Here is a 22,990-nt window from a genome sequence, read left to right on the forward strand (position 1 = left end):
CAGTGTGCCTTATAGTCAGAAAAATTCTGTCATGGTGAATTGGGTTAAAGGACTCAGGTGCGAGACTCCTTGCAGAGTGACAGTGAATTTATTCACAGTGAAAAAATAAGGCAACAGTTCGAGTCTGTAATCCAAAAAGGGCAGTGCAGTGATACGGTGGCTTCTCCCCGTGGTGACAGTGCAGTGACAACCCAAAACAACTCCTTGTGCCCGCTCCTCCTTCGATCCCTGGATCCTGGAGGCAGATGAGAAAAACACACGCACGGTAACGAAAAATTTCTCTCTCCTTCACAAACTAGGTATGCTAATCGCGACTACGCTACCCGGTTTAGCTCAACGTTCCAGCGTTGGTTGTGACTCGACTGCACCGTTAAATAGGTCTGCTTCGGATTAGTAGTAGCCGGCGAAGTGATTAAGCACAGGTGCGACGATTCCAGCTCAGGATACTCCCCCCGGGTCAGCTGCCGTTCCGTGCCACGGCTTCCGGAAGTACACGTTCCAGCATACAAACACACATGCACAGGATGGAGAGGAGAGCACCACAAAGTACACACAAACACAACAAAAATTGGCAAGGCGACCGATGAGGACCGTCTAGCCGTGACAAATACGGTACATGGAAAACGCAAACCAGCGATTGTCATCTTTTAGACTGTGCTGCACACTAAATTTTAACAATGGATACACATAGAGGCTTCTTGAAAATTAAAACAAACAAGATAGAGAATTATAGATACTCTTACTGATTTTACCTTCATTTGCATATTATTCAAATCAAAACCTTCCCGAGTTTTACAGAACAATATAAAAGCATGTCATGATGAATGTGTGAATGACTCAATAACCTTTAGCTATCACTAACTTGGTATGGTTTCTTGTTTGAATAAGTGATTAAAATGCATCAAAAAGGAGAAGTAGTTTCTATAAAGACAGTATCAATTGGAGTGTATCCTGCTGACAGCTTCTTTCTATTCTGACAGGATGGTGACAAACTAATTATGTACAAATGATCAAATTAAAATCCCATTTTACCACATTCATTTTTCAGAGTGAATTTGGTGCCTTCTTCCCCATCATGTATTTCTTTGTATTCTTCTCAGGTTTCATTAAGATTATATAACATTTGGGTATGAAGATGCAAATTAGCAGTCCAAAACTGGAAGCAAGTATGGCAAAAATTTCTACAGCAACACTGAACTTCCCTGGGGAGCTGACATATGATGGGACAAATGTAATCCATACTGCACAGAATATCAGCATGCTGAAAGTGATAAACTTGGCTTCGTTGAAATTATCGGGTAGCTTTCGAGCTAAAAATGCAAAAATAAAACATAAAATAGCCAGAAGTCCTATATAACCAAGCACAGCCCAAAAGCCCACAACTGAGCCAAGAGCACACTCCAATGTGATCTTGTCTTTGATTTCCTTAAAATTCTTAAATGGAAAAGGAGGAGAAGTTGTTAACCAAATGATACATATGTTAACTTGTATAAGAGTAAATGCTGTAACACAGAGTCTCTGCTGTGTCTGCCCAAACCATTTTTTAACATTACTACCTGGACGTGTAGCTCTGAAGGCCATTAAAACAACCATAGTTTTTCCCAGAAGACAAGAGATACAGAGGACAAAGGTGATGCCAAATGCTACATGGCGGAACATGCAGGACCAATCAGAGGGCTGACCAATGAAGGTCAGAGAACACAGGAAGCACAGAATTAAGGAGAAGAGCAGCAGGAAGCTCAGTTCAGAGTTGTTTGCCCTGACAATAGGAGTTTTCCTGTACTTGAAGAAAATAAGTATCACACCAATTGTCATGCATGCCCCAAATAAAGATGCTGCAGTCAGCAGTGCACCCATAATGTCTTCATATGATAGAAACACCACTTCCTTCTTTATACAGGCATCTCTTCTTTCATTTGACCAAAACTCAGGGAGACATCTCACACAGGTGATAGAATCTGGAAATTAATATTGAAGCAGATGTTACATTTACTCAGTACAGTTTTGTATGCCTCTGCCATGATATATTCTACTGGTGCTTTAGAATTAGAAGTTGAAAAACAACATTATTATTGAATGACTGCTACACTGTTTTGTGATCATCAGAGAATATGAATGTGGTACTCTTTTCCCCAGCATTATAAAGGAGTATGCATATATATATGTGTGTATATATATATATATATATATATATATATATATATATATATATATAGAGAGAGAGAGAGAGAGAGAGAGAGAGATAGATCCAAGAAAGAGGAGGAAGAGGAGGAACCATCGTAGAAGAATAGGCCCCTACACGATATGTATGATGGCAAACAGAGGAAGTGGCTGACATCCAGAAATCCTACCAGTGCCTGGAAAAAGCTGGATTGAAAGACAGTACAGAGGCACTAACCATGGCAGCAGAGGAACAAGCTCTGAGCACAAGATCCATAGAGGCTGGGGTCTATCACACCAGGCAAGACCCCAGGTGCAAGTTGCAAAGATGCTCCTGAGACAATCCAGCACATAACAGCATGATGCATGTTGCTAGCTGGCAGGGCATACATGGAACGCAGTAACCAAGTGGCTGGCATAATATACAGAAACATCTGTGCCGAGTATGGTCTGCAAGTCCCAAGGTCAAATTGGGAGAAACCCCCTCGAGAATGACCGAGTTAAGATTCTGTGGGGCTTTTAGATACAGATGGACAAAATGGAGATGGCTAACCAACCTGACATTGTAGTGGTAGACAAGCAGAAGAAGACAGCTGTAGTCATAGACATAGCGTGCTGATAGCACTACATGTTATACACCCCCCTTGGTTGATGATGTTGTTAATTCTATGTTGTCACCTGCTCCTCTATTCTGGACACAGTGGCCCCAGTAAAGTTGAAAAGTCCCAGATCTTCATCTTAACCTTGGTTAAATGACTCTATATAAGCCTTGCGATGTGTCTTTCGTCCATCTGAGAGGAATTGTAAAAAAGACAATCTTCAAGTATCCCTTGACACTCTACGCAGGAACCGTTCTATATACCAGGACTCTGTTAAGACAGCTATAGCATTTTTCCTGTTGGATATTATTATAACTAATAGTCATAACCCCCGAATCCTGTTCAAGATCTTTAACTCTGTGATCGATCCTTGTCCTGGAATGTTGGATTTGGCCTCCCCAGCTCTCTGTGAGCAATTTTTAAATAATTTTACAAGAAAAATTGTATTGTTATGGGCCTCACTTTTACACCCTTCTGTGGTGAATCCTCTTCCTACTTCAAGATTTCTGTCGACTTTTTATCAGTTTGAGCCAATCCCACTCTCCAACCTCAAGAGATTAATTGAACAGCTGAGAAGTTCAAATTCTGTACATGACATTCTCCCCTCCTGCATTATTAAGGATGGTTTTGATGTAATGGGGCCTTACATTCTATCTTTGATGGACCTATCAGTACTGGTGGGCTGTCTCCCAACTGCTTTTAAACACACAATAGTGCAACCTGTTCTAAAAAAAAACCCAGCCTTGACCACAATGAACTTGCGAACTATAGACCGATCTCCAAACTCCCGTTCTTATTTAAAGTTTTAGAGAAAATTGTCTTTTTGCAACTACAGGCCTACTTAAACACAAATATTGGTGACAAATTTCAGTCTGGTTTTAAACTACGCTACAGTACTGAAACAGCTCTGCTGAGGGTCTTCTACAATTTTCTTTTAATTACTGACTCAGGTTGCCCTGCTTTTTTAATTTTATTGGACTTGTCTTTAGCTTTTGACATGGTGGACCATAATATTCTTTTAACCCTCCTGCCATCCTTTAAAAAACTCACACCCATCACCCTAGGGACCATTCTCAGCCACGCCATAAAAAGACCATATATCCATATTTTATTCCACTTTAAATTAGCCAACCTTGTAAAACTACTTCTCCCTGAAATATTCATGTAAAGTTTTAATTATATTTTCGTTGTTTTAACCCTTCAAATCCCAGTGTTATTACATGAGCGCCCTGTGTTATAAGCCCCAAAAACCAAAAAACGAAACTAAATATTTCCACAAAAAACCAGTTGAAGTAATATGTGATTGTCATTATAAGTAGGCCTTTAGATGGACCAAAGATTGGCACCAACATACATTTTGACCTGCCATTATTTTTTTTGCATTTTTTTTGCAATTTAAAAATTAAAACTTCAAGGCCCTGAGTCTTCATTGACATCCAAGAAAAGAAGAAAAAATAAAATCATATGATGATAATTTGGGGTTGAAAAATAGCGTTTATAATGGAAGTCAATGGGCAGAAAATGGTCCCCAGGGTGATGGGTGTGGGGATTTCTGCTGCTCAGCCATTTTAGGCTGATTTAAGGAATTCACACTGGAATATTAACATTGACAGGTAAAAACTATCCTGTGGCAAGTTTGGTTATATTCCACTGAACACAGTGGAAATGGCAGCCATTTAACACATAGCAGTGGCACAAAAAGGTCCCAAGAAGGCAGGAAGGTTAAAGAAGCTAGAATATGCTTTAGGCATTAAGGGTTCTGCCCTTAACTGGTTTAAGGTCTTTTTCTGTGAAGATGGGATGTTATTCATCCACCATGGCTCCTCTTTGTTGTGGCCCCAGGGGTCTGTGCTGGGCTCTTTGTTGTTTTCTTTGTACCTGCTATCTCTGGGCTCTATTTTTGATATAAAATCGCTTACCACTATTATGCTGACGACATTCAAATTTATTTTCAATTGACTGATGATTTGTCATTTTCACTGGACTGCTTGTTAGATTGCATGAAAGAGGTCAAAGATTGAGTGTCAGCCAATTTTCTTATTTTGAATGAAAGGAAAACTGAGATTGTGGTGTTTGATAGTCATATCCCTCAGGACCAGTTAGCCTTTCTATTTGGGCCACTTGCCATCTTCCTCTCTGACACTGTAAGCAATCTAGGTGTTTTCCTGGACAGTTCATTTAAGCTCGATAAACAAGTGTCCCCAGTAGTCAAATCTGGCTTTTATCAATTGCGCCAAATCGCTAAAGCCAAACATTTTATACCGTGCAACAATCTTGAAAAACTTAAACACATTTTTGTGACTTCCAGATTAAACTACTGCAATTCCCTTTACTTTGGTCTTCAATCCGTACACCTTCATAGACTTCAGCTTGTTCAAAATGCTGGGGCTCGTCTCCAACCTGAACCCAAAAATTTGCTTCCATTGCTCCAGTTCTTGCTGACTTACATTGGCTACCCATCAAATATCGTATTGATTTTAAAATCTTGTTGCTTACCTTTAAAATTTTAAATAATGTTGCTCCTAGCAATCTTGCCGACCTTCTTAGCTTGTATACTCAAGCATTAAGATCATCTGGTCAACTACTCCTGGTCCAACCTAGGTCCTGCCTAAAGACCAGGGGCGATGGTGCTTTTGTCTCAGCTGCCTCTGGAATAGTCTTCCTGTTACTATTCGTGCCTTGGACTCTGTTCAATCTTTCAAAACATGGTTGAAAACGTACCTAATTAATTTGGCATTCCCCACTAGCTAATGCTCTTATCTAATCTATTTTAACCTTTTACTGCATTATTCCTGATTCTCCTAGATAATATTTTATATTTTGAATTGACCCTATCTCTGAACTGAGGCCCGATATCTATTTTATTTTGCCCACACTCCTGGTTTAATTAGTGCTTCCTGTCTGTTAGTATTAGTACTGGTGCTTGTTTTGTACTTTGTTAATGTTTTATATCAATGATTTATTGCATTATTGTGAAGCACTTTGGTCTACCTTTGGTTTTAAATGTGCTATATAAATAAAATTGTATTGTATTGCATTGTAAGGAACATGAGAAACTGGACCAAGGTATCAGAGAAGAGCTCAAGAAGATGTGGAGGGTGAAGGTAACAGTGGTCCCAGTGGTAATCGGAGTGTTAGGTGCAGTGACTCCCAAGCTAGGTGAGTGGCTCCAGCAGATGCCAGGAACAACATCCGAGATCTCTGTCCAGAAGAGCGCAGTCCTAAGAACAGCAAAGATACTGCGCAGGACTCTCAAGCCCCACACGTCCTGTAGAGGACCCGAACTTGAAGCATAGACCACCCACAGGGGAAGGAGGTAGCACGAAGTTGGACTAGCTGGTATATAAGGTAGCACGTTTTATTACAGCTCAGTACTAAAGTGGTAATAGTAGGGTAGTAATTCAGTAGTAATTCAGCAGTTATTACTTGGAAACTGCCCTGTTAACCTACTATTACCACTCTATTACTGAGCTGTATTTCTACAGTATTACACCTAATTTTTGAGCCCTTATGATTCAATAACATAAATTCCAGCATAATATTACTTTACTGTAATCAGTGTTGCTACAATGATAATACTTTGATGTTATGTGGTTATCAATTTATAACCAAGCTGTAATAGAAAGTGCAAGGAGATATACTAATCTGTGGCAATGAGTTAAATATTTTCAAATATTTTAATCAGGCATTCTAGATGGAGGTTATCTCTGCATGAAAACATTAATCAAAATGATTAAATAGTTCTTGTATGGCCTTCCTACATATGTAGCATTGCTTTGCAACACACCAAAGTTAAAATGAAATATAACCACACCTGTAACGTTGCTGATTTCTCCCTCTGCACATCTTATACAGTCATAGCAGCAAACAGGCCTTCCTTTCTGGAGAACTTTGCGTGTTCCTGGGGGACATTTCTCACTGCAAACTGACACAGGAACCTGGATAATCAATAAATTTTAAATGTGTATAGACATAGAAAAAAATGTCTCTTTGATGTTCTTAGTCAAAAAAGCCCCTCTTAATCTTGATGCATCAAAACCAAAATAAACAAAGTATGTAAATATGTATAAAATGAAAAAAAGAACAAAAACATAAAAACAATGAAATTGTACGATAGCTTACCTGCTTTGAGTTTCTTGCCCAAATTAAATACTTGTTTTGCAGATTTAGCTGTTTTTCTTGAACTAATGATGGATTATAAAGACCAACTGTGACAAACTCCACAACGCCGTTTTCTTTTGGCTGCCAATTTATAATGTCATACTTTGCTGCTGGATCTCCATTCTCATCAAAGTGAACCTCATCTCCTTCCTTAGTTGTGAAATGGATCTTTCGTATGTGTTGCAGAACCTAAGAAATATGTTATGACTCAATTTATTGCGTGACAAAGATTTTGCACACCTACTGACTGAAAAATATACAGAAGAACTGCAAAATGAAGTTCTTGAAAATATTTTTAACTAAAATATCTTTTTAATAATGTATCTTAATGTGAACATTGTAATGTAAATTACTAAAAATCTCACCGTGAATGGATCTAGCTGCACATTTTTGTTACATGTTTTATTACAGCTGAGGATATTGTGAAGTGCATGGGCCACTGCATACACTCCTTTGTAGACATTGTTAAAGAGAGGCATGAGAGACATGTCAATGAAGCTATTTTGAACTCCAGTCATATCTTCATGTCCAGTACACTCTCTCTGAATGTCTGATGATGACTTCAACTCCTTAAACTTACAACTAAATAATGTCTCCCAGAACTCAGTAAACAGTTCATTGTTTGATGAATTCAGCGGCTTCTCATTCAGTACGAACTCTCTCAGGCCAGTGACATGTGCTTTAGGAATGGAAAGACCTATGGCACCATCCAGTATGTGATGTGTGTCCATTTCTGCAGTTCGTGAATCAAATATCCAAGTCTCACTGCCTATCCACTGATACCCAGACAAGTTATGGTATGAAAACTCTCGTAGCAGCACATGAAAATCTGCACGGGCAAGGAATGTAACAATCACCTTGGAGGTTGAAGCCTTTATAATGTCAATTATCCTTTGTATCTTGGCAGATGGATCTGTTCTAAAGAAAGATACTGAATACTCCAGACAGATGCCCAGCTGCTGTGCAGTTTCTGTGAATGTGGCCATGCCATTATTTCCATAATCACTGTTGGTTCTGATAGCTCCAACCCAAGTCCATCCAAAATACTTGACCAAATGGGCCAGGGCTCTGCTCTGGTAGTAGTCACTGGGTATTGTTCTGAGGAAGGATGGGTACTTGGTTTTGTCACTGAGACAAGCACATGTAGCAAAGTAGCTGATCTAGAATGAAAAATGAAAAACTTATAAATGAAAAAGACACAAGATGAAAAAAAAATGAAATGGTTAAAAATAAAGATTCTGTATTACTGTAAAAATACAAAAATGACAATTCCCCTCAGTACTGAGTACATAAAATGTACCAGGCAAAGCTTTGATCTAAGAAAATAAAATATTTTTAAAAGTATTCAAAGATTTAAAAAAAAGATTAAATATATAAAATACCCACCACTGGTATAAAAAAAGGTCCGATGACAGTAGATACTGCTCTGGTTGTAGAAGAAGAGGTCGCTCCTATAATGGCCTGCACATGTGCAGGTCTGGTACACGGTGTCTTTGACGGTACAGACACAATTTCATTACCATTAGCTAAAGCCAGGGTAACTCCTGCACTTCTGGCATCAGATCCACAATCATCATAGATTTTATAGCCCAGAGTGACTACCGGCAGTAGGTCTGTGCTGTTATTAATTTCCTCAATGGCAAAAAGCATAGCCTGGGCAAACTGCAAATCTCTGAAATTTAAACTTAATTGAGACAAACATTTAGGAATAATTAGCATTGCATTGTGTTCCTTAAAACAGACACAAATATTTATGGATTAATGTTTAAATAGAAACAAAACCATTTCGTGTGAAAAGGACTTTAAACAACTGAGAAAATCAAAATACATTTTACTCTTCTTTTGATTCCCAACAGATTCCTTAAATGTAAATGGATTTGTATCTTGTCATTTACCTGATACATTGTAGTGCCAGAGGTTTGATCATGTAGGTATCTGTTCTGTCTTTCCAGCTTGCGTGAAAAGAGAACACCCCACCCAGTATAATATCTCCATTCTTAGATAGCAGTGGTTTCTCAGGATCTCCTCTACGCCTGCACACTGGCTCCTCAGCAGAAGAGGCAGATGCCACTAACAGCAGTTGCAGAAGTGCCCATCCCTTTTCAGGCCATCTTTGTGTTGATGCCATTACTTGAGCTAAACCACTTAGTGGCATTAGAGTACTGTAATGAAGATGAAATAGTTATTCTGGTATTTATACCTTTTGGTGCAGCATAAGAAATAACTGAATAGAGAGAGTTCATTCCCAGTGTCAGCAAAATGAGGGACATGCCCAACTTTGCCATTTATTCAATTCAATTCAATTTCTTTATTGTCCCACAAGGGGAAATTAGTTTAGCAGCAGGAGGATAAAAATAAACAGAACAATACTATAAAATAATAATAACAATAATAATGATAGAAAGTTCAAGGACAATTATTTGCCATAAAGGAGACAAGACACCGTAGGGATAAAAGAAACCTGGAGTCTTTTAGTCCTCCTCGGAGGTACTCTAAAACGGCGGCCGGAAGGCAACAACTCAAACTCACTGTGGATGGTTCACACAATTAATAATAGAATGAGCCTTTCTAAGCACATTTCTATTGTAAATGGCCAAAAGTCCATCTTGCCAGCGCCCTGAAAGTTTGCTAGCAGTTTTTACCAGAAGTCCCAACCGATTCTTATTCTTCACCGTCAGGTTACCAAACCAGGCAGCAATACAAAAAGACATCACAGATTCGATAAAACTTCTATAAAACAAGGACAACATCTCAGATGAGACATTAAAAGATCTCATTTTCCTTAAAAAGAACAGTCTTTGTTTAACTTTTTTAGTAGTGGCATCAGCATGAGATTCAAAACACAGTTTATGGTCAAGTACCACACCTAGATATTTATAACTCTCAATGATCCCAATATCGGCAGTTTTAATGATAGTGGGTGATGAGCTATAAGAGGACTTCCTAAAATCAATAATCATGTCTTTAGTTTTTGACACATTAAGGGAAAGGAAGGACTCATCACACCAATTCACAAAATCATCTACAACCTGTCCATGGCCTGACTCATCCCCCACTAGAAGACTGACGATTACTGTGTCGTCAGCAAACTTCAGGATGTGTCTGTTTGTGAAATTGCTGCGACACTCCGTGTACAGAATGAACAGAAGGGGAGAGAGGCAACAACCCTGGGGTGATCCAGTAGAGGAGGAAAGCACATCAGAAAATACATAATTCACCCTCACACATTGTGACCTATTGATCAGAAAGTCTGTCACCCAGCCGACCAGACTAGTTCTTGGTGATTTTGATTCAAGCTTGAAATGATTGTAAAGCCTGTCAGCGAGTAAGAGAGGTTGAATTGTATTAAATGCAGATGAAAAGTCAGCAAATAATAATCTTGCATGGGTGTGGGGGGCCTCAAGATGCTTATACAAGAGATGCAGGAGTGTGACAACAGCGTCCTCCACACCTCTCCCTGCTCTATAGGCGAACTGCACTGTAAAAAAGAAAAAGTTGAGAAAACGTAAAATTTCAAGGCAACATGATGCAAGAGATTTTTGAGTTTTCTCAACTTTTGCAACTGTTGTTGACTTAACTAAGATTTACAAGTTCTGCCAACTTGGTTCTTCTTTATAATTAAATTATAAATAAATTAGGACAGTCTTACCTCCTCAGAGTAAAACAGCGCAGGTCATCTCTCCTGGACACACACACTGGACACCATAGGCTGACACTCTACAACCTCTCTCCGCCTGAGAGAAAATGTTTGCAATAATGAAACATTTCAATATAACAGAAAAAAAAACGAGTTACGGATTGGACTCCCTGATCCTTACTGCGCATGTGCGAAGTCAGACCGTACAGATCGCGTCTACCCGTGGAATTGTACATAAAATCAATACTCCACCAACACAAAGGCTCTCAAAACAATACCATACTTTCCACAGCTTTGAAGGATGGGTCAGGTGTATCCTTCGTGGCCCACCCTATGCCAGAATTCATAGCGCGGCCCAGCTGATTCTAGTCTCCAACAATGGCGGAAGCCACTTAGTTTTAATATTACTCTTATTACCCTTTCTGGGTCACAAAGTAAACTTTTAAGATATTTTCAGGCGAGAATGTAGCTGTGTAAATTTCAAATATCTGCTCAGTTTATTAAGATAACACATATTTGCAAACATGCTTCTATGTTTTCGGAGACGTCTGTTACCACCGGCTATGGTAGCTAGCTGGTATATCATTTTCAAACCCCCCACGCAGTCCTTCGCTAGCTTAAGCATGATATATAAGTCACTTAGATAACTTAAATATGTTATTGTTTGGCTTTTTTTCAGTGTTTTACTCATTCCACCCTCCTGGGTCCTGAGGAGGATGCAGCCTAGGCGCTTGTAGAAAATCCTAATAATAGATCTCGTTAGCTTACCTGCTAGGGCAAATAGTCAGCTTGTCCTGTTCAAAAAATACACTCCAACTTCAGACCAGGTAAAATCTGTAATGGTCGAAAAATTTTAATTTCCATCCAACTTTGGACACGTGTCTTCAAATTTTCTTAGCAGGTTTTCAGTCCAGAACACATTGACAAACCACTATCTATCACACAGCTCAGGTCTGCTCAGGCTCGTTTGGTCTAGTTCAAACTTGGCACAGACCACGTGTGCCAGTCATCTACGGGGTTTCCCACTGGTTCCCAACTTGACTCGAAAAATCTACTCAAAAGATGATAATCTTTGTTATGCTCTCTAGAAAATCTTAGTTAGGACAACAATGGAAGAAATTTGTTGGGCAGACATGCTTTTTCAGGTTGTAAATGGAAAGTTTTATTTCTAAGTCAGTTTAATTTGAAAACTTTAATCAAATCAACAATTACTAGTTATCGTTTTTACAGTGTGGAAGGGGTCAAGATGGTGTTCAACCTGCATTAAAATCTCCTTCTTAATTATCTTCTCAAATGTCTTCATCACTAAAGAAGTCAGAGCCACAGGCCTAAAATCATTCAGTGCTTTAGTAGAACTGCCCTTATCAACAGGAACAATAATAGCATGTTTCTAAATCTTAGGTACTGTCTGTAGCTCTAAAGAAAGTGAGAAGATATAGTGAAAAATCCCACTCAGCTGATCAGCACAAGTTCTCAGTACCTGTCCACAGATGTTGTCAGGTCCAGGACTCTTGCTTTTGGTGTGTCTAAAGAGATTAGCTACCCCCCCTCTCATCAATATAAATAGATGGGGGAGTGATAGTCTTTTCCCTCAGTGTGCTGGTCTGCCTAGAACAGTCATAGTTCTCAAAACGAAGGTAAAAACTGTTAAGACTGTCTGCCAGATGTTTGTCAGAGGTAAACCCCTCTAAGGTAATGCTACTTTTACCTTTCGTGTGTAGCCCTGCCATTGTTTTCATACCAAGCCAAGCTCTTTTGAGGTTGTTACTGCTGAGTTCTGCGTCAATCTTATTTCTGTACAACATCTTGGCGATCTTTATTGCAGCCCTCACCTCCTTCCTCAATATTCTCATAGTGGGAACGTCTCCCTCGTTAAAAGCAATTTTACTTTTAAGAATCAGATCCTTAGTATCTTTAGAGAGCCACGGTTTGTTATTAGGGAAAGTCTTAAATTCTCTGACTGGAACCACAGAGTCTTTGCAAAATGAGATGTAGCTACACACCACATCAGTGAGTTCATCCAAATCAGAAGTGCTCTCTTGAAACAAAGACCAGTCAGTGCAATCAAAACACCCCTGAAGGGCAACACAACTGTCTTTTGTCCAGACATTAGTCCGCTTCACACAGGCCTTCTCCCTCCTAATCACAAATCTGTAAGCAGGGAGGAGGTGAATAACATTGTGATCCGAAGAATCTAGCGCAGGTCCAGCCACAGACTTATATGCCCCCTTAATTGGTCCATAACACAAATCCAGCATTTTGTTATTCCTTGTAGGACAAGTGACATATTGAAAGAAATTGTTCAGTGATTTCTTAAGATTACAATTGTTAAAATCACCAAGAATAAAATTAGGAGCATCCGGTGAGAGAGTCTGCAGATTGTGTACCACTTTAAAAATGGCATCGGCAGCAACTTTAATGTCAGCCTCAGGATGAATGTAAACAACAGTGACAAAAATTTGAGGGAACTCCCTCGGTAAGTAAAAAGGCCTGACAGATACTGAAAGGAGCTCGATGTCAGGAAGACACAACCGTTCCCGCACAGTAAAATTATTACACCAGCCCTGGTTGATATACAAACAAACCCCTCCTCCGTGAGATTTGCGTGTTACTCCACAGTTCCGATCCAATCTGACAGGGGTCCCAAAGCCGCCACCAAGAATCACATCTGTCCGAGCATTAGAAGAGTCGTACATAGACAAACAGGACCACCGTAATCCAAGTAGTTCCTCGCGTGTATAAGTGATTGTCAGTGAGAGTGAATGACTCCAGGTGAATATCGCCAACAACAATAAAACTAACGTGTAGAAGATCTCCATCTCGGCAAAAAGTTAAAACCACGGTTAAGAACAGAGTTAAAACAAAGTTAAAAGCAAAAAGAAAAAGAGAAAGAAAACACTAATAAACACCTGCTTCAGATCGCCACAGGAGCAGCGCCCTCACATGCACAGCGCCCTCACATACACATTTAATGTAGGTTCATATCGGTAAAATAAGGATATACACAGGTTCATTTAAATATGAATTAACAATGTAAATCACAATTCCTTACAAATGGATATGTAGAAAAAATATTTTTCCAATACATACTTTTATAGAGTACGGTTATACAGTACTCTTAGAGTAAGTTACGGTCATCCATTCACTTCCACTTTCACATCTGTGATGCATAGATGTGATATTAAGATCTGTCATCAGTCTGATACTAATTTCATTCTGAAGTTTACATGACATGCTGAGGAAAATTTACAACATTGGACCCTACTCTAAGAAACTGTCGTGGATTTAACAATGTCTTTGAAGTGTGGTTTAAGATAAAGTGTATAATGATTTTACATCATGTGTAGCACCATCTTGTATCAGTACAGAACCTGATGTCACTAGGTTGGTTGTTTGGTGTTAAATTTTTTTGCTAGATGCACTGAAATGGGGTAATCCACCTGTGGGCCGTAATGTTTGGGTTTGTAGATCACTTTGCAAATGACAGTTGTGTGGATACTTGCTTGAGTCAGTTACATCAGTGGTTCACCAGACACATAAGTTGAAGTTGACACTGTCTGTTCTGTGTTTGCCATTGAGTCATGTGGAAAAACCAAGCGTCACATCAGCTGGCAGTGCAGATGTCCTTAATGTTCAATGAGTAACCTAGGCTAAAGTTATTTGTTACACTACTCGATACTTTCTCATTAGTCTGTAAAATGACCAGTTATGTTGTTTGGATGAGCTGCATTTTATCGCATAAAATATTGCTGATTGCATCCAATGGACATCTGCTCTGCCAGCTTGGTCTGTATACTGACCCAGCATGGAAAAATCAGATCTGGCTTTAGCCTGTTGGTCCAGTGAACCACTGGTTCACCCACACAAAGAGCCTCTCCTCTACAAAGTCCTCATATATAAAGTAGGGATGGACCGATCCGATATTACGTATCGGTATCGGTCCGATACTGACCTAAATTACTGGATCGGATATCGGAGAAAAATAAAAAATGTAATCCGATCCATTAAATATCACGAAAGCACCTCACAAAACTTGCAACACGCCGTAACTCACCTCAGAACGTTAGCACGTCGAGCAGTATGCATCACGTGATAGAGCGGCTGTGGCATGCGGGACCTGTGGTCTGGATAGCATGTGGAGCTTCGCTAGCAACCCGGCATTTCATCTCCGACAAAGTTATCCCCGAGAGAAGTAAAGCAAGTGTGTAAGTCCATCTCTGAATGTTTGTAAAGCATTCCTGCGTTAAGCTTAACAAGCGACTGCCTCTCGCTCTCCGGCTGCTACTTCAATCATGAAACTGCTTAATGATCAGCTGATCGGCTTTTCTGTCGCGAGTCCGTGTCTCTGGTTTGTTTTTGGCCCACTTTGCACCAGAAAGAGGAAACCAGCGGCTGAACAACAGCAGCACGTTTAAGCTTGATCAGCTGTTGTTAGAATTTATTTATTATTACTTTCTACTCGAGGATCTTTTTCTACGTAGCTGACGGCTGGTAACTGTGCAGGGGCGGATCTAGCAAAGTTTAGCCAGGGGGGCCGATAGGGCATTAACAGGGAAAAGGGGGCACAAAGACATACTTTTCTTTCTTATTCTCATTTAAAATGTCGAGCTTTTAATAAATAATTATCCGAATCTTACACCCAAAGTTTTAATTTGATGTAAAATGAATAGAAGTCAATTACTGTATATAGTGACTATTAAGTCTAATATATATACCCTAGTAAGCTATAGTACTTTTTCCTTTGAGAAGGTACCATCTGTGCAGTCTGCAATTTTGTTGAAGAAAGATGTTGAATCTATTTAATATTTCTTGAAAAATAATTGATTTCTGTGCATTTTTTTTCACACTGCATCAAATTAAGGTTGATTACGTTGATTAAGCATCATGAGGTGGAGTGTGAGGGGTGGTTCCCTATTTTTTATTTATTTTTGTTGTTGCTGGGAGTTGGAACCCTATTAGTTAGGTTGCTTAATATTTACGCTAAGTACTCTTTAAAATACCAGAATAGGGAGGATGGTGTAGGTTTAAGTTTATTAGATTGATCAGTATTGCTGAACTATGAAATTTTTTTTTTTTTGCATATAGGTATAACAGAATAGCTTTAGTGTAGTTGTTGTTTTAAACTTGAGTATGAACTTATACAAAATGCAGCAAGATATTTAAAAAAAAACAGTTTTGTTGATTAAAAAACACTATATCGGATTCATATCGGTATCGGCAGATATCCAAATTTATGATATCGGTATCGGTATCGGACATAAAAAAGTGGTATCGTGCCATCTCTAATATAAAGTACTATACAACACTCAGCATTACAGTTAACAAGTGGATTCTCCCATTTCAGTGCAGCATTTACAGCATTTACCAAAAAACAAGATAAGGACAAGTATAAAGCAGAGATGTGTTTCTGTTAGAGGAGTTAACCTGTGGAATAGTTATGACAGTGATTTAAAAAGGTGTAGTCCATTTTCCTTGTTTAAAAATATGTTTAAAAATAGAGTATTAGAAAAATATATATATCAAGAATGAAAAGAGCAAAAAAAAAAGAAAACCCCCAAAATAACCTCTTGACTCTTTTGCTTTGATGTAGTTACTTATCTAAGGTGGAAAGTTTTTTTTTTCTTGTTTGTTTGTTTGTTTGTTTTGTTTGTTTTGTTTTTGCTTTGTTTTATTATTTGCTTCGAGCCCTGTGTACAGGAGCTGCATGCAAAAAGATCTTTTGTTAAAAGGGTTGGTGTAATAAGCAAATGCTTCAGCCAATACCTTTTGATTAGCCTTGTCTCATGCTTTCTTGCTTTGTGGTAGATCTTTGTTCTGTCTTCACTGAGATATTTGAATGCTAATCAATAAAATCAAATCAAATGAAAGAAAAGCAAGAAAAAAGAAACACCTATTGCTTAAAACATGGAAGGTGAAAGTGGACAGCATCCTTGTTTTTTTTTAAACATAAAACTCATTTCCGCTGCTAGGAGCAGTATGACTCTTTTTAGAGCAGTGCTCCTTGGGGTAAGTTACCCTTAATACATGTAGAGTTTAATGTCCACCTTCAGTAGCTAGACTTTGTGTCACTGACAATGGGCCAATCTACCTGGGAGACAGATTCCATTCAGCATCAGCAACAATGTACCAGATGTGAGATGAAGAGCTAACACAGCGCAAAGGCAAGAGTACATGATCAGCAGTTTAGAGGTATTTTAGACATTCAACACCAACACATTTTTTTTTGTTAACTCTAATTTTTGTTTACACTAACAACTCATGTTCTAAAGTACCATATATTGTATTTCGTTCTGATCTTACACCAATGAAGAGCTTGACTGTTATTGCTGTTACCAATATATTAAGAGAAAAAAAGTTAATCTTTCCTGATTTCATTTGCTATGTATCTATGTCTAGCTGCTCTTTGAGAATCATGAATAAAACACATCCATAGACAATGCAAAGCAACTACTGTCATCAAGTTAGACTGTGCTGCAGTCAGCAATGGTTATGCGTGGAAGCCTGTTGATAATGAGAACGAACAAGATAGGGAATAATAGATACTCTTACTGTTTTTATCAGCATTTTATTGCATGTTATTCAAATCAAAACCTTCCCGAGTTTGACAGAACAAAATAAAAGCATGTCATGATGAATGTGTAAATGACTCAATAACCTTTAGCTATCAGTCACTTGGTATGGTTTTTTTTTGTTGTTTTTGTTGTTGCTGTTGTTTAGGTAAGTTGCAAAGTAAGTAATAAAAACACATCACAAAGGAGAAGTAGTTTCTATAAAGACAGTATCAATTGGAGTGTATCCTGCTGACAGCTCCTTTCTATTCTGACAGGATGGTGACCAACTAATTATGTACAAATGATCAAATTAAAATCCCATTTTACCGCATTCATTTTTCAGAGTGAATTTGGTGCCTTCTTCCCCATCATGTGTTTCTTTGTATTCTTCTCTGGTTTCGTTAGGATTATATAACATTTGGGTATGAAGATGCAAATTAGCAGTCCAAAACTGGAAGCAAGTATAGCAAATATTTCTACAGCAACACTGAACTTCCCAGGAGAGCTGACATATGCTGGGACAAATGTAATCCATACTGCACAGAATATCAACATGCTGAAAGTGATAAACTTGGCCTCATTGAAATTATCGGGCAGTTTTCGAGCTAAAAATGCAAAAATAAAACATAAAATAGCCAAAACTCCTATATAACCAAGCACAGCCCAAAAGCCTATAGCTGAGCCTAGAGCACACTCCAATGTGATCTTGTCTTTAATTTCTTTAAAATTCTTAAATGGAAAAGGAGGAGAAGTTGTTAGCCAGATGATACATATGTTAATTTGAATAAGAGTGAATGCTGTAACACAGAGTCTCTGCTGTGTCTGCCCAAACCATTTTTTAACATTACTACCTGGACGTGTAGCTCTGAAGGCCATTAAAACAACCATAGTTTTTCCCAGAAGACAAGAGATACAGAGGACAAAGGTGATGCCAAATGCTACATGTCGGAACATGCAGGACCAATCAGAGGGCTGACCAATGAAGGTCAGAGAACACAGAAAACACAGAATTAAGGAGAAGAGCAGCAGGAAGCTCAGTTCAGAGTTGTTTGCCCTGACAATAGGAGTTTTCCTGTACTTGAAGAAAATAAGTATCACACCAATCGTCATGCATGCTCCGAATAAAGATGCTGCAGTAAGCAGAGCTCCCATAATGTCTTCATATGATAGAAACACTGCTTCCTTCTTTATACAGGTATCTCTTCTTTCATTTGACCAAAACTCATGTAGACATCTCACACAGGTGACTGAATCTGGAAATGAATATTGAAGTAAATGTTACTCTTACTGAGTATAATAGTTTATGCCTGCATTTGCATCTACAACAACATCCATGTAATATTCTACTGGTACTGTACAGTCAGAAGATGATAACCAACAAATATACTCAGTGACTGCTACACTGTTTTGTGGTTAGGTGAGGATGGATAAATGAGACATTTAAAGTGTTCAATAGCTCTTGTGATTATGGCATATTTTTTGTTTACATTTTAAAGCAAAGTGCATAATGTTATAATTTCTTTCCAAGGAGCACAGAAGTAGAAATGTTCATATACAAATTCATAAAGCTCTGCATACACCTCTGTTTTTTGGATATAAAAATTGGCAATGAAAACAACCTCAAATACTATTTTGGGACCTCATTTCTGTTATTGAGAGGAGAAAAAAATGAACTCAATGAACTCAATTATTTTCCATCAACAACAAACACCAGCTACTATTGAGAGGCCTAAACAAGAATTATCATGTCACAGTAAGAAAGTGGACTACTGTATGTATAAATATGATTTTGTAAGCCGCCAAAATAAATACAGAAAATAAAGTGAACTTATGCAATTTAGCACAGACTACTTTTTGATTTCTTCACGTAGTTCATCTTTCTGAACTACTCCACTTATACAATCCCAACAGAGCACTTGGATCGTCCAATCACATGCTCAACCTAGGTCTCAACTTAAGTCAAGAAGTGATCGGGCCTTTGCAACCGTGGCACCTAGACTCTGGAATAACCTCCCTGTTCATATTCATACCGCCGAGTCTATCCAGTCTTTTAAATCTCATCTTAAAACCCATCTTTTGATTCTAACTAGTTGGCTGTTCTAGCTTGTTGTGTTGTTACCTATTGTTTGTTGTCCTGTTTTATTGTTTTGTCTTAATTTTCTCATGCTTTTACTGACTGTGAAGCACTATGGTCAACATTGTTGTTTTTAATATGTGCTATACAAATAAATTTTGATTGATTTGATTTGATGTGAGAAATTTTTATCTGATTTTATTTTTCAATTCTAATTCATGACTGAGACCTGGATGAGCACCAGAAAATGGATGGATGATTTCCACTTCACCATATACCATATTCATATTGATAGCTAAAGAGGTTTTTACTGTATAACCATATCCACACTGTACACTGAACTCAAGATTACTCTAAACAGAAGACTGTGTTTTTATTATGAATGTCGATTATGTGTAATATTTATAATTTTCACTTTGTTGTTGTTACTCCTTTATATGTTTTTTTTTATTATTTTGGTTGTATTGGATTATTATAAGGCATCAGTCCTTATTTTGACAGTGCAGCATCATTTATAAAATGACAAGTATCTCTTGTTATTTTATATTGGTTACTGGTATGAAGTGTGTTAAAATACCAGAAATGGTCTGAAAACCACGCAAACATTTCTTATTGTGTTCATAGAGCTACAAACTGGAGCAATGTTCTTGATCATGTCTTTATCTTTCTACAAATGAAAATAAACATAATAAAAATTCAACATGAAATATATGGTAAAGATGGGATTTAATTTACATTTCTATATGTGGCTTTACTGTTCATAGTTTAAGAAGGCGATCTGGATGCTGATGTTATCTGCAGTAAATATAAACCAATTATTTAATTTTAAAAACATAGTTTAAAATGATTCAGAAATTCTCCAATGAGCTTCTAACATGTGTTGGAAGTATTTATAACTGACAATAACTTGCCAATGAAATGCAAAAAGCCTTAAAAAAAAATATCACCACACCTGTAACGTTGCTGATTTCTCCCTCTGCACATCTTATGCAGTCATAGCAGCAAACAGGCCTTCCTTTCTGGAGAACCTTGCGTGTTCCTGGGGGACATTTCTCACTGCAAACTGACAAAGGCACCTGGATGAATTTTAAGTAATTTATTAAAATTTAAGCATTAAAATAATGACAATAATAATGCAAAATAATTTAAATACAAACTGATATCTTAAAAGTAAAATAGAAGGGAAAATGTATCGCAGCATACCTGCTTTGAGTTTTTTGCCCAAATTAAAGCCTTGCTTTGCAGATGTAGCTGTTTTTCTACAGCTAATGATGTATCATACAGACCAACTGTTACAAACTCCACAATTCCGTTTTCTCTTGGCTGCCAGTTTATAATGTCATACTTTGCTGCTGGATCTCCATTCTCATTAAAGTAAACCTCATCTCCTTCCTTTGTTGTGAAGTGACTCTTTCGTATGTGTTGTAGAATCTAAGACATATGACATAGCTAAATTAGTTTTGACAGATATGCTGAAAACGGACTGGCTGAAGAATATGAAAGAAACCATTTCTTTAAATTAAAACTATTTTCTTGCCAATGTGACTTAATATGAAAAATATAATTTAAGCTAGTAAAAAGCTCACCATGAATGGATCTAGCTGCACATTTTTGTTACATGTTTTGTTACAACTCAGGATATTGTGAAGTGCATGGGCCACTGCATACACTCCTTTGTAGACATTGTTAAAGATAGGCATGAGAGACATGTCAATGAAGCTGTTTTGAACTCCAGTCATGTCTTCATGTCCAGTACACTCTCTCTGAATGTCTGATGATGACTTCAAGTCCTTGAATTTACAACTAAATAGTGTCTCCCAGAACTCGGTAAACAGTTGGGTATTAGACGAATTCAGTGGCTTCTCAGTCAGTATGAAATTTCTTAGGCCACTGAGATGTGCTATGGGAATGGAAAGACCTATGGCACCATCCAGTATGTGATGTCTGTCCATTTCTGCAGTTTGTGAATCAAATATCCAAGACTCAGTGCCTACCCACTGATACCCAGACAAGTTATGGTACAAGAACTCATGTAGAAGCACATTCAAATCTGGACGGGAAAGGAAAGTAACAATCACCTTGGAGGTTGAAGCCTTTATAATTTCAATTATCCTTTGTATTTTGGCAGATGGATCTGTTCTAAAGAAAGATACTGAATACTCCAAACAGATGCCCAGCTGCTGTGCAGTTTCTGTGAATGTGGCCATGCCATTATTTCCATAATCACTGTTGGTTCTGATAGCTCCAACCCAAGTCCATCCAAAATGCTTGACCAAATGGGCCAGGGCTCTGCTCTGGTAGTAGTCACTGGGTATTGTTCTGAGGAAGGATGGGTACTTGGTTTTGTCACTGAGACAAGCACATGTGGCCAAATGGCTGATCTAAGAGAGTACAAAATTTATATATATATAAAAATGACAAAAAAATCTATCTATCTGTCTTTAGATATAAAGAAAGAAGTCTACACACCACTGGTAGAAAAAAAGGTCCGGTGACAGTAGCTAACGCTATTGTTGTAGAAGAAGAGGTTGCTCCTATTATGGCCTGTACATGTGCAGATGTGGTACATGGTGTCTTTGACGGTACAGACACATTACCATTAGCCAAAGCTAGTGTAACTCCTACACTTCTTGCAACATTGTCACAAGTATCATAGATTTTATAACCCAGAGAGATTCCTGGCAGTAGGTCTGTACTTTTATTAATCTCCTCAATGGCAAAAAGCATAGCCTGGGCAAACTGCAAATCTCTGAAATTTAAACTTAATTGAGACGATAATAGACACTTATGAATAATTTGCTTTGCATCATGTTCTTTAAAACAGAGACTAATAATTATGTATAAATCATTAAACAGCAACATAAGCATTTCAAACAACAATATTTGATGCAAACAATTTATAAAACTAAGAACATTAAAATATTTATCAAGTCTTATTAGCATCTACATATTTCAAGCAGATTCTTTTAAACTAAATTAATTTCTGCGGTGTCATTTACCTGGCGCATTGTAGTGGCAGAGGTTTATTCATGTAGGAATCCTTTCTCTCTTTCCAGCTTGTGTGAAAAGAGAACATACCCCCCAGTATAATATCCCCATTCTTAGATAGCACTGGGTTCTCAGGATCTCCTCTCTGTCTGCACACTGGCTCCTCAGCATGAGAGACAGATGCCACCAACAACAGTTGTAGAAATGCCCATCCCTGCTCTGGCCATTTCTGTGTTGATGTCATTTCTTGAGCTAAGCCACTTAGTGGCATTAAAAGTATCTTGATGAAAATGAAAGTGTACTGGTATTTATACCTTTCAGTGCAACATTAGAAATAATATAATAGTAACAGTGTATTCTCTATAGACCTACAGGGTTGGGCACAAGGAGGGACCTGCCCTAATTTGTATTTTAATGTAGTTTAATATATGTAAAATAATAGTATACACACATATCCCCATTTAAATATGTAACAGTGCAAAACTTCTTAAAAATAAATATGCACAAAATTTTTTTTGCGCATGTGAAATGTGCATTGAGCTCTTCTTATATGGCTATGAAGGTCATATATTTACTCTCTTATCAAGTCAATATCTTAATTAACAAGTGGATGCACTGAAATATTATTTACTGTATTTCATACAATATTTTGGGCTACTCTTAGAGCTTTACACAACAAGTCACAGTCACTTATTCATCTCCATATTCACAGTGAAGATGTAATATTTTGAGTCTAAATTCATTTGCTCACTCTCACATACATACATTCTTCTTTCACATTCATATATTACTGTATACATGTTTATGAGGGCATATTTCA

General features: G+C 37.9%; 2 protein-coding genes across 2 annotated transcripts; both read right to left on the minus strand.

Annotated features, from left to right (window-relative positions):
- Window positions 1-1,044: 1,044 nt before the first annotated feature.
- On the minus strand, window positions 1,045-9,048 carry LOC308400649 (extracellular calcium-sensing receptor-like; the record flags this gene model as incomplete). The annotated part of the gene is made up of 6 exons (XM_080888486.1): window positions 1,045-1,958; window positions 6,574-6,697; window positions 6,882-7,109; window positions 7,286-8,080; window positions 8,307-8,604; window positions 8,816-9,048. The coding sequence occupies 6 exons, from the start codon at window positions 9,046-9,048 to the stop codon at window positions 1,045-1,047; spliced, it is 2,592 nt and encodes an 863-aa protein (XP_080744612.1).
- Window positions 9,049-17,447: 8,399 nt separating this feature from the next.
- Window positions 17,448-22,414, minus strand: LOC308400652 (extracellular calcium-sensing receptor-like; the record flags this gene model as incomplete). Its single annotated transcript, XM_080888489.1, has 6 exons — window positions 17,448-18,361; window positions 20,135-20,258; window positions 20,386-20,613; window positions 20,769-21,563; window positions 21,652-21,943; window positions 22,182-22,414. 6 exons carry the CDS (start codon window positions 22,412-22,414, stop codon window positions 17,448-17,450), a joined length of 2,586 nt encoding a protein of 861 aa, XP_080744615.1.
- Window positions 22,415-22,990: the final 576 nt, after the last annotated feature.

This window comes from Rhamphochromis sp. 'chilingali', assembly GCF_963969265.1.
Source record: "Rhamphochromis sp. 'chilingali' genome assembly, chromosome: 8".
Classification (NCBI taxonomy): Eukaryota; Metazoa; Chordata; class Actinopteri; order Cichliformes; family Cichlidae; genus Rhamphochromis; species Rhamphochromis sp. 'chilingali'.